Source organism: Leptonychotes weddellii, chromosome 4 (assembly GCF_054177405.1).
Source record: "Leptonychotes weddellii isolate Sample4059 chromosome 4, ASM5417740v2, whole genome shotgun sequence".
NCBI classification, from domain to species: Eukaryota; Metazoa; Chordata; class Mammalia; order Carnivora; family Phocidae; genus Leptonychotes; species Leptonychotes weddellii.
This window is the reverse complement of record NC_138372.1, coordinates 103639929-103652138: the sequence shown is the minus strand read 5'-3', so window position 1 is coordinate 103652138 and position 12210 is coordinate 103639929. Positions and strand designations below refer to the sequence as shown.

General features: G+C 36.5%; 1 protein-coding gene across 3 annotated transcripts in view; it reads left to right on the top strand.

The window, feature by feature from the left end:
- TMEM68 (transmembrane protein 68) overlaps positions 1-1849 on the top strand; it is a 42927-nt gene extending 41078 nt beyond the window's left edge. For all 3 annotated transcript variants that reach the window (XM_006739499.3, XM_081816012.1, XM_081816013.1), the window contains one exon: positions 460-1849. In XM_006739499.3, the coding sequence (XP_006739562.1) occupies positions 460-564 (105 nt within the window). In that variant the 3' untranslated portion in view covers positions 565-1849. The remainder of the gene's footprint in view (positions 1-459) is intronic.
- Positions 1850-12210: the final 10361 nt, after the last annotated feature.

The window sequence follows — 12210 nt, the reverse complement described above, 5'->3', positions numbered from 1 at the left end:
TCCTCTTGCACTGCCTGCTGTAGTTGTTTGGGTGTGTAGTGATGAAAGAAAAATACACAAAAGTTTATTCATGAATAGAAAGGAGTAAAACTTCCACTAGAAAATTTCCTACTACTTTTTTTCTTCTGATTTTTCTCCTTCAGTTCCTTGTAGTGTTTATTGTATGCAAAGCATTGCTGTGCTCGGTGCTGGAGAAATACAAAGCTATGTCTTAAGGAACTTACAGTCTGGTGTAGAAAATAGCCATGTAACATTAACTGTACTTCCAGCATAATAAAATCGGTATGAGGACTACACTACACTGTGGGTGTGCTGAGAAGGAAGTCACTAATTTTGAGGAGAGATGGGTGCTAAATTAAGAAGGACTTTTTTGAAAGTAGTATATTAAAATCTTTACAACATAAATGATCTATTTTGAGAACTAAAAGAATAATGGCTTTTCTTTTGTTTTCTTAATAGACAAAGAATGCTGTTCAAGCTTTGATTGATAAGCACCAAAGAATACCGGGAAACATTATGAGCGCTTTGTTAGAACGTTTTCATAAAAAACAAAAGACCAACTAGAAGACGATTTAATCCATTTATATTAGTATGTTTGTGTCTGTGGTACTGTCCTCTAAATTTTGTAGGTTCTATAATTACTATTTAAAAAAAATGTTAAGAAGCATCCTAGACTGAACTTGTTTGTTTAAAATTGTATTGTTGATTTTGTTTTTGCAATCAATTGTGTCACATTTAAACAGTAACTCATTACATGCCTAATAATTCAGAAAATGATCATGTTTCTTTTTATAAATTCCTGATGATGTATAATAAACATATAGATTTTAAAAGTTAAGTTCATTAATAATCGCAGTTTAGGTTAAACAAATATTCCTAAAATATTGCATCTAATTTCTGCATCTGTTGCACTGAGCTAATTTTGCAGGATGGCATAATTCAGTACAGACACTGAAGTTAGAGAAGAAATACTCTTTCATCCACCTCTTACTCCTTTCATGACCTTGGGCGAATCATGTAATGTTTTTATGCCTCAGCAATTCACTCTGTAAAAACATGCTAACACATTGTTGAGGAATATTATTTTAAATTCTTTTTTTAAATTTTAAATTCTTTATATTTGCTCTGATTGATAACTATAGAACTGAAATTATAACTGAATTAAACAATACCAAGAATTTTTAAAAGTTTATGTATATATTTGGTCCACACGATGTTTAAATTATTTATTTAGGTATGATGTCAAGTTGCCAAGCACAATGGAAAAGATACACTGTTTTTCAAATTGAATAAAAAAGAGATTAGGAACAGCAAAATTTCTAATAATTATTATTATTTTTAGTATTATATTTTTTAACAAGAATCTGTAGACACACCATATAGGGTGTGCTATGCATTGTCAGCTATGTAATATGGCATTTAATAGTATAAGGTTAAAAATCACTGTTGTACTCTGCATTTCGTATGTTAGAAGTTGATTCTAGGCTGATAAAAGCAGAGCTAAAGAAAGTTCTGCTTTTGCTCAGTACCATGGCTTATTCAGTTTGACTTTGCAACCAGTCAAATGGTTTATTGTTTCAATAAAAATATAGTTGAAGGATAAATTTATGTGAACACAAAGCTTTCTGAAAAATTAATGGCTTTCAATTTGTCTCCTTGAAATCTGAATTTTGAAAGTATTTAAATGGAAGAGTACCAGAAATCAAATGCAGTATCTCCCTCTTCCTTTTTTAGATATTAAATTACTTGGATTTTTGTATACATTTTTGTATAACAAGTATATATGTATATGTGTAATGTATATAGAATTAAGCAACATAAAATAAAAGTAAAGGTGAATTGCAATTCATTTTCTTGTGAAATTGCATATGTGATTTTCTTATTTTAAACTGTTTTTTTTGTTTTACTGTTTATTCATTTTTCACCCACAATCATATTAATCTATCTCAGCCACAGAGAGTAAACTTCACTTTCTAATGTAATAAATATATTTTAATTTCAATTGCAATGAAAAGAGTCAATTCAATCAATTAGTGATTATTTGCAGCTTTTTTCCCCCCTCTAGCAGTGAACAGTGTTTGTTTGAAATCAATAAATATTTCCAGGAGAAATGAATAAATGATTATAAAACAAATGAGAATAATGTTTTGGGGCAACGATTGGTTTTTAAAAATGGTAGAAAGAATAATATTCATTGCTAATGTAGCAAAAGCTATTATTTTTTACAGTATTTAAGTTTTACTGCTTTACTTAAAATCTTTTGTTTTCTGATACTCAGACTAACTAGAAGCCATCCTGTCTCGCTCAATGCAAGATCTTTATCTTTGCTATTTGAATTTAAGTGCCATTTAGAAGAATGAGGGAATATGGTCAAATATAGAAATGCAAGTAATAATGAAAAGGGGATGTTCTTAACCCTTTTTGAAGGGAGTGTTCACAAGTCTGATGAAAGCTAGGGACTCTCCAGAAGCATGAACATGGCATACCTCTGTGGGAAGTCTTTCATATCCTTTAAAAAAAACAACTTTAACTTTGAAACAATATCAAATTTACAGAAAAATTGCAATAATAGTATACAGTACTCCCATATACTCTTCACCCAGATTGACTAATTGTTATGTCACATTTGTTCTCTTCACTCACCCCTCCCCTCTCTCTCTATATATATATCTATATATAAATTTATAAATAATTTTTTCTTCTTTTTTAAAATGTTTTCTTCTGAATCAACTGATAGTAAATTGCAGATACCATGCCCCTTACCTTTACCCTTGATTATAAGGCCATCCATTCATAGCATCACAGAGCAATGATCCAAATTAGGACATTTATCATTGATATCTAGTATTATCCAATCTTAAGTCCAGATTTAAATTTCACCAGTTGTCTCAATATCCTTTATATCAGTTTCTCTTCTTGATGCATGGTTCACAGCAGGATCACATATTGCATTTAGTTTTCGTATCTCTTTAGTCACCTTTAATCTGGAATGATTCCCTAGCCCTTTGTCTTTAACGATACTGACATTTTTGGAAAAGACAGACTGTTTTGTAGATACCCTTCACTCTGTTTTTGCATGATTTGATTCAGGTTATGCATTATTCCAGAAATACTACATAAATGATGCTGTGCTCTTTCAAGTGTTTCACGTCAGGAAGCACATAATGTTGGTTTTTGTCATTAGCAATGGTAGTAACTTTGATCATGTGGTTAAAATGGTGCCCACCAGGTTTCTTCCTTGTAAATTTTTCCTTTGTATTAAGTTTATGGAGAGATACTTTGAGACTATGTAAATATCTGTTTCTCATCAAACTTTCACTTTCCAGTTTTAGCATCCTTGAGTTGACTATTTCCTGAAATAATTACTACTATGAGGTTTTCAAAAGTGTGATTTTCTAACTCTATTCTACATTTATTAGTCAGCATTCTACTATAAGAAAGAATTTTCCAATTTCTGCTCTCCCCACCTACTTGATGTTATCATTGTGGACTCTGCGATTCATATTTTGTTCAAAGGAGTATACTTACACTTTTAAGTAATTTAAATATGAGACCCTCTGAAGTTTATAGCATTTATGAACCTTGGAAATAATATTTACAAGGATAGGTGGGATATGTTTTTGTATTTGTATCTGATTACTATTTTTAAAATATATTTTTGTTACCTTTTTATTGTAAAATGTACATAACAAAATTTATCATTTTAGCCCTTTTTAGGTATATAATTCATTGGCATTAAATACATTTACAGTATTGTAGAACCATCACTACTACTCATTTCCAGAACTATTTCATCATCCCAAACAGCAATTCTGTAGCCTTTAAATAATAACTCTCCATTTCCTGCTTTCCCCAGCCCTTGGTAACATCTTTTCTACTTTCTGTCTCTATGAATTTGCCCAATCTCTGTATTTTATATAAGTGGAATCAAAATATTTATTCTTTCGTGTCTGGCTTATTTCACTTAGCAAAAGTATTTGGTGTCTTCTTTGACTCCAGATAACATAGTTCCGTTGCCAATTCTCCAATCTCTGACATCAACTGGGTTTCCTACAATTCCATTCAATTCTGACACTAACTATTGGAGGGAGTTAACACAGACCCTATAAGGTAAGGCCTCAGTCCCATAAGGTTGTCCCCACTCAGGTGCCAGTTGCAAATAGGGCCTCCAGGCTACCCCCACTTCTGCCTGTCTGGCCTACTACAGATTTGGAGGTTTCCATGACTTCCTCCCATCCTCCCCCTCTCAGGTTGGATAATTAGTAGCAAAACTCACAGAACTCAGGAAAAAGCCATACTTACAATTTTATTATAAAGGATACAACTCAGGAACAACCAAATGGAAGAGGGCAAGGTATGGGAGTAGGGGGTGTGTCAAAGCTTCCATGTTCTCTCTGGGTGTACCACCTTCCCAGCATATGATGTGTTCACCAATCCAGAAGGCTCCCCCAAAGCTTATCTTGGCATCATTGGTTGACCTCTCTCCTCCCTGGAGATTGTGGATGGGGCTGAAAGTTCTAACCCTCTAATCACATAGTTTTCCTGATAACTAGCCCCATCCTGAAGCTATCTAGCCTTTCCCCACCATACCCAAGTAGGAGTCATTAGCATAAAACAGGTATTCCTATCACTCAGGAATTTACCAGGATTTTAGGAGCTCAGCACCAGGAGCTAGGAACAAAGACCAAATACATATATATTTTATTACACCACAATAATGTTTTCAAGTTTCATTCATAAAGCATGTATCAGAATTTCGTTCCTTTTTATGGCTGCAAAATATTCCATTGTATGTATATAGCACATTTTGTTTATCCAAAGTATTGTTTCTACCCTTTGGCAGTTGTGAATAATGTTGCTATGAACATTGTTGTACAAGTATCTGTTTGAGTTCCTGCTTTCAATTCTTTTTGATATATACCTAGGAATGGAATTGCTGGATCATGGTAATTCCATGTTTAACTTTTTGAGGAACCACCAAACTAATTTCCACAGACTACCATTTTACATTCCTGACAGCAGTGTACCCAGATTCCATTTTGCCCATATCCTCATCAACACTTGTTATTTTCAATTTTTTTGATCCTAATGGGTATGAAGTGGTATCTTATTGTGGTTTTGATTTGCATTTCCCTAATGACATGATTTAATATCTTTTCACGTGCTTGTTTGCCTTTTGCATATTGTCTTTGGAGAAATGTCTGTTCAAGTTATGTTTTTGTTTCAAGAGTTCTTTATATATTCTGGATATTAATCCCTTATCGGTTATATGATTTGCGTTGATTCCATTCTGTGGGTTGTGTTTTTACTCTCTTGATAGTGTCCTTTGTTGAACAAAAGTTTTTAATTTTGTTGAGATCTAGGGGCTCCTGGGTTCAGTCATTTGAGCCTCTGGCTCTTGATTTTGGCTCAGGTCATGATCTTGGGGTCATGGGATCGGGCCCCACATTGGGCTCCCCACTCAGCAGGGAGTCTGCTTGGGCTTCTCTTTCACCCTGTCCCTCTGCCCCTCCCCCACTCTCTAGAATGGCTAATAAATCTTTAAAAAATTTTTTTGTTGAGATCTAATTTATCTACTTTTTCTTTTGTTGTATTTGCTTTCGGTGTCATATCCAAGAAATCATTGCCAAATCCAATATGAATCTTTCCCCCTATTTTTTCTTCTAAGAGTTTTATGATTTTAGTTCTTAAGTTTAGGTCTTTGATCCATCTTAAGTTAATTTTTGTGTCTGGTATAAAATTTATACATTTGCATGTGGATGTCCAGTTTTCCAGAACCATTTGTTGAAAAGACTGTCCTTTTCATGTGTGGTCTTGCCACCCTTCTCAAAAATCAAATGATTGTAAATGCAAGTCTTTATTTCTGGACTATTTATTCTGTTCCATTGGCGTATATGTCCATATGCCAGTACCACTGTTTTGATTAACTTTGTTGTAAGTTTTGAAATCTAGAAGTTTGAGTCCTCTTTGTTCTTTTTAAAGATTGTTTTGGTTATTTACAGTCCCTTGAGATTCCATATGAATTTTAGGATGGGTTTTCCTGTTTGTGAAAAAAAAACTATTGGGATTTTGATAAAGATTGTATTTAATCCATACATTGTTTTGGGTAGTATTGTCATCTTCACAGCATTAAGTATCCAACGAACAGGATACTTCCCATTTATTTATATCATCTTAGATTTCTTTGAGCAATGTTTTATAGTTTTGAGTGTTCGAGTCTTTGCATTTTATTCTCTTTCATTCTATTAAACAATTGCTTTCTTAATTTACTTTTCAATGTTCACTGTTAATGTATAGAAATGCAAGTACTTTCTGTGTGTTAATTTTGTTTCATCAACTTTGCTGAATTCATCTATTTAACAGGTTTTTTTGGAGGAATCTTTTTTTTTTTTTTTAAGATTTTATTTATTTGTCAGAGAGAGAGAGCATGCACAAACAGGGGGGCGTGGCAGGCAGAGGGAGAAGCAGACTCGCCGCTGAGCAAGGAGCCAGACATGGGACTCAATCCCAGGACCTGGGATCCTGACCTGAGCCAAAGGCAGATGCTTAACTGACTGAGCCATCCAGGTGCCCCTTTTTTGGTGGAATCTTAACAGTTATCTGTATATAAATTCATGTCATCTGCAAACTGATAATTTTGCATCCTCCTTTCCAATCTGGATATCTGTTATTTCTTGCCTAATTACTCTGATTAAAACTTCTGACTATGCTGAATACATGTGGTGAAAGTGTGCATTTTTGTCTTTCTATGATTATTTTTCATGTTCAAAGATGAAAGAATAGATGTGACTCATATCTCTTCCATGTTGTTTGTTGATTTTTTGTTTTTTAAAGATTTTATTTATTTGACAGAGAGAGACACAGTAAGAGAGGGAACACAAGCAGGGGGAGTGGGAGAGGGAGAAGCAGGCCTCCCGCCGAGCAGGGAGCCCGACGCGGGGCTCGATCCCAGGACCCTGGGATCATGACCTGAGCCGAAGGCAGACGCTTAACGACTGAGCCACCCAGGTGCCCTGTCTGTTGATTTCTAAACATCAGGCTGGTTTGTGGTATTAGGATTAATTTGAATTCTGGGTGGCTTTATGATCATAATTCAATATCTGTGAAACATTTGTTCTGTCTTGTTCATCCCATTTAATTTACCCTACAGAAGCTATTTATTTGTCCCATTCTTACCTCTTCTCTAATATGTGCCATCATCCAGCAGTACTGAAAACCAAGTACTCATTATTTATTCAAAACCTTTATTTAAATTCCACATTTAACATTATTTCCCCATTCAAGACTATTGTTTTATAGGTAAAAGAACACATTCATCAACTGGTGGACAAAATCAAATTCCAAGCAGAAACTCTCACTTTTAAAATTTGGCTGTCTAAATATTATCTTATACAAATAAAAAATGACCCTAAACTCTATAAATCTAAATCAGAAGACACTATTTTTCTCAAAAAGCTATGTATTATTGTTTGCCTCTCCTCAAAAATTCTGTAACACAAAACTGTCTTTGGCTTATTCTGATCAATAAAGGAAAAAAAGGATTCTCAACAAAATATATATAATAAAAGCTCTGTAATTTTCTGCTATTGAAATTGGGCTTGGTCTAGGTATCTATTAAATTGTGGAAGTCAAAATACACTCATATTTTTTAAAATCTAATTTTCATTTATATCAAAGTAGTACATGTGCTAAATAAAACTTACAAGGAAAAGTAGCAGTCCTCTATCCTCTCTTTTCCCCCACCCCCTATCTCCTACTCTAGACACAAACACTTTCAGTTCTTCTAGCTTCTTTTGGTAATTACTTCCAAATAACATGCTCATATACCACGACTTCTAGATTTATCTGCTGATTTTCCTATGGATTTCCTACTAAGAAACTAGTGATTTAATTCATTTACATCCACTGCTTCCCATACCTCTCCTATTCCCATTCTTCTAATAGAGTTAAAACAACTGGATGAAATTAGTATCCGGTGTGATTTGCAACTATGCAAATATGTTTACAGCTTAGCCATATAGTGTATTATGATTAAATTTCCTTTTTTGAACAGCCTTCTCACTTCCCCTGCTGAATTAGTAATTATCTCACTTTTTGTTCGGTTAGTTTTCCATGGGCCCTAACAGTTCCTCCCTGAACTGTTCTACAAAGCTGTTAAAACCAGTCGAAACAGTTTTATGGTGAAGCACACCAGCCAGGCTATTTGCTGCACTCTCTGTCTGCTGAGGTCTCGCATAGTTTCTCTCTGACCCGGCTGTGGCATCCTAGCAAGTCTTCTGACTTCTCTCTTTTGGATTCCTGCTTTCTGGATCCCATTCTTCCTTTTTCTTGGCTTAAGCCCACTTTTGGTGGGACACATCCTCCAGTAGTTTCCTGAGAAAGGTTGCGTGAGACACACATGTTTAAGCTTTTGAGCAACTTTGGGGGTAGAATTCTGTGATGGAAATCATTCTCAGATTTTTTTTTTTTTTTTAATGTGAGGCTTGAGTTCAAACCCTGAGATAAAGACCTGAGCTGAGATCAAGAGTCAGACACTTAACTGACTGGGCCACCCAGGCGCCTCCATTCTCAGGATTTTTGAATCATTTCCTATTATCTTCTAGTATCTATTGTTGCTCCTATAAGATAATTCATGGCATTTTGGTTGTAAATGTTTTCTGTGGGACCCGTTTTTCTCTCTGGTAGTTTCATTTTATCCCAAGTCTCCTGCAATTTGTTGATACTTGTTTAACTCTATCCTTTGAGCTGGATATTTGATGAATTCCTTTTTTTTTTTTTTTCAAATCTCTTTCTCCCTTTCTCTCTCCCTTTCTCTCTTTCTTTTTTTCTTTCTTTCTTTTCTTTCTTTCTTTTTTCTTTCCCTTCCTTCCTTCCTTCTTTCCTCCCTTCCTCCCTCCCTCCCTCCCTTCCTCCCTCCCTCCCTCTTTTCTTTTATGAGAACTTGAAAGATTTGCCCTCTTAGAAACTTTTAAATATGCAGTACAGTATTGTTAATTCTAGTCAACATGCTGTACATTACATCCCCAGGGTTTATTTATTTTACAATCAGAAGTTTGTACCCTCTGACTCCCTTTACCCATTTTGCCCACCCCTTACCCCTGCCTCTGGAAACCACCAATCTGTTCTCTGTAACTATGTACTTGGTTTTGTTTGTTTTTTGTTTTTTAAATTACACATAAAAATGAGATCTTAGGGTATTTCTCTTTCTCTAATTTCACTTAGCATAATGCCCTCAGGGTCCATCCATGTTGTCCCAAATGGCAAGATTTTATTATTTTTTATGACTGAGTAATATTACACACACACACACACACACACACACACACACCATATCTTTATCCATTCATCCATCAAAGGGCAGTTATGTTGTTTACATATTTTGGCTACTATAAATAATGCTGCAATGTACACCAGGCTGCAGATATCTTTTTGAGTTAGTATTTTTGTTTTACTCAGATAGATATCCAGAAGTGGAATAGCTGGATCATATGGTAGTTTAATTTTGAATTTTTGAAGGCACGCCCATAGTGTCTTCCACAGGGCTGCATCAATTTGCATCCCTACCAACGGTGCACAACGGTTCCTTTTTCGAGGGACATTGGGGTTTTTTCGGTTTCTGGCTATTGCAAATAAAGCTGCATATAAATATTTTTGTACAAGTCTTAGGTGAACATAGGTTCTCATTTCACTTAGATAAATACCTAGGAGTGAAATTGCTGTGTGTATTAGTTTCATAGGATTTCTGTAACAAATTACCACAAACTCGGTGGCTTAAAACAAGGGAAATTGATTCTCTCACAATTCTAAAGGCCAGAAGTCCAAAATCAAGGTGTCAGCAAGGCCACACAAGGGAAGAATCCTTTCCTTGCCTCTTTTAGTTTTTCATGGTTGCCAGCTTCCTTGGCTTGTGGCCACGTGGCTCTGATCTTCATCTCTGTCTTCATATTGCCCTTGCCTCTGTCTTCTTTGCATGCTCATATTCCAACGTGTTGGCCTTTGACTGCAGGTGACAAAAAACACATTTAGTCTGAGTGCACACAGCTCGCCTCTGAGGCTTACTGATGGAATTGAGAATGTATGGGGAAGCCAGGTGTCACTCCAGGCATATTTATATTTATGAGAGTTTCTTGAGCCATGCTACTTCCTTCCAGGTTCTCTCTCTCTCTTTTTAAAAAATATTTTACTTATTTATTTGACACAGAGACACAGCGAGAGTAAGAACACAAGCAGGAGGAGTGGGAGAGGGAGAGGCAGGCTGCCCGCTGAGCAGGGAGCCCGATGCGGAGCTCGATCCCAGGACCCTGGGACCATGACCTGAGCCGAAGGCAGACACTTAAGAACTGAGCCACCCAGGCTCCCTGCTCTCTCTCTTTTGGCTCTGTCAGGGTTCTTGGTTGCGAACAACAGAAACTAATTCTGGTTAACTCAAGCAGAAGAACCCTTTTTGTAAGGATGTTTGTTAGCTTGCGTGATCAATGGAAAGTCTACATTTTTGGGCTTCAAAGATGCACAGTCACCAGTGGAACAAACTTATGACACCCTTGCTCTTGAGCTCCTGCTCTGTGTCCCAGGTTCCTTGTCTCTACCACCCATGTCAGGAATAATCTCTGCCTCATTACTTTTACATTATCTCTCAAAATTCAACTCTCTAGGCAGAAGCATCTAATTAGCTAAGTCAGGACATGCAACCATGCCTTAGTTGTGAGCGAGTTGAGAAATTATAACTGTCCCTTCACATTAGCTACCCTACTGGGAGGATCCTATTCCTACAAATTTGGTTTTCTCCAAAGTAGGAAATGTGTTTAGCTTCCAGGTAGCCCAAACAAAACAAAAATCACAAATGTTTGCTACAAATACTACAGAGTTCCTGGGGCACCTGGGTGGCTCAGTGGATTAAGCATCCAACTCTTGATTTCAGCTCATGATCTCATGGGTCGTGGGATTGAGCGCCATGTCAGTCTCCATGCAGGGCGTGGAGTCGGCTTGGGATTCTCTCTCTCCTCCTCCCTCTACCCCCACTTGTGCACTCTCTCTCTCTAAAAAACAGCAACAACAACAGAACAAATTACAGATTTCCTTTAGTAATTTTTTCCCCTAAGGTTCAGTGGGGATGACTGTATTTCTTCTACTTCTAGTCCCATAGAGGATGAATTTGTCTTACTTATAACCTCTATTACTACTTTGTTTGGAACTGAGGCAGAAACATAAAGCTTGACCTTACAGCATTATCTTGACCAGAACTTCTCACACTGCCCAGATATGTTAGCTAATGCCTATCATTTGGTGAGCCTTTGTTCCCTTGTTTACTGTATCAAAAATGTCATAACCAAAATTACTTCATAATTTTTAAAAACAAACAAAAAAAGCTGGCCAATAGTAAAGAAATTTTGGAAGCATACCCAGTTGGCATGTGGCTATATAATAAATTTGAAACCTTGCCCTCCTTCTCAGACCCTCTTGACTTCCTCCTCTTTCTTGATTCCTTGGTTGGCCCACTCCCTGCACCATGTTGGCCTTCCAGTTTTGGACTTTGTTAACACTTTACACAGAAGAATATGATATTTGCCTTTCCAAGCAGCTGCCAATGGGCTGGATGATACTACCTGGGCACGTGAGGGAATTAGCTCCCCTTGTGGTGAGTACCAGTGAGGGGGAGCCAAGTGATGAGTGGAAGTTAGGCCTGTGCATTCCCTTCCTTTCTCTCTGCGGTGGACTACTCTGAGATGCAGTCCTCTTTACAACCCTTCTGGAAGATGGTATGTGGTGAATAAACATACTGCAGAGCAACCTGCTGTTTTTTGTTGTCACTGAATGAAAAACAGCTCGAGCAGTCATGCTAACACATCCCATTATGCTGTGTCACAGTTCTGCCTGCCTTACCTCTCTTTTTACTTTACCATTGATGCCCTCGGCTTGCATTTCCTAAATAAAATATTAGCATCTTAATCCTTGCCCCCAGCTCTGCTTTCTAGAGGATCTGGGCTAAAAGCAAGACATGGATTTTAAGAAAACAATTCTTGGTGGACTTACTCTGTCCACAACTACTGAATGTGATGAGTGGAAGGCTCATTTCCATAACTGACCCATTCTGAAAATCTGGGGAAGAAGTATGGAGTTTGTCTCTTACTCCTAACAGAGATTCTAAACAAATCCAATCTTCCAGAGCAGATAGTTTTGAAGCTATACATTTATAAATCTGAGCAGCAATGA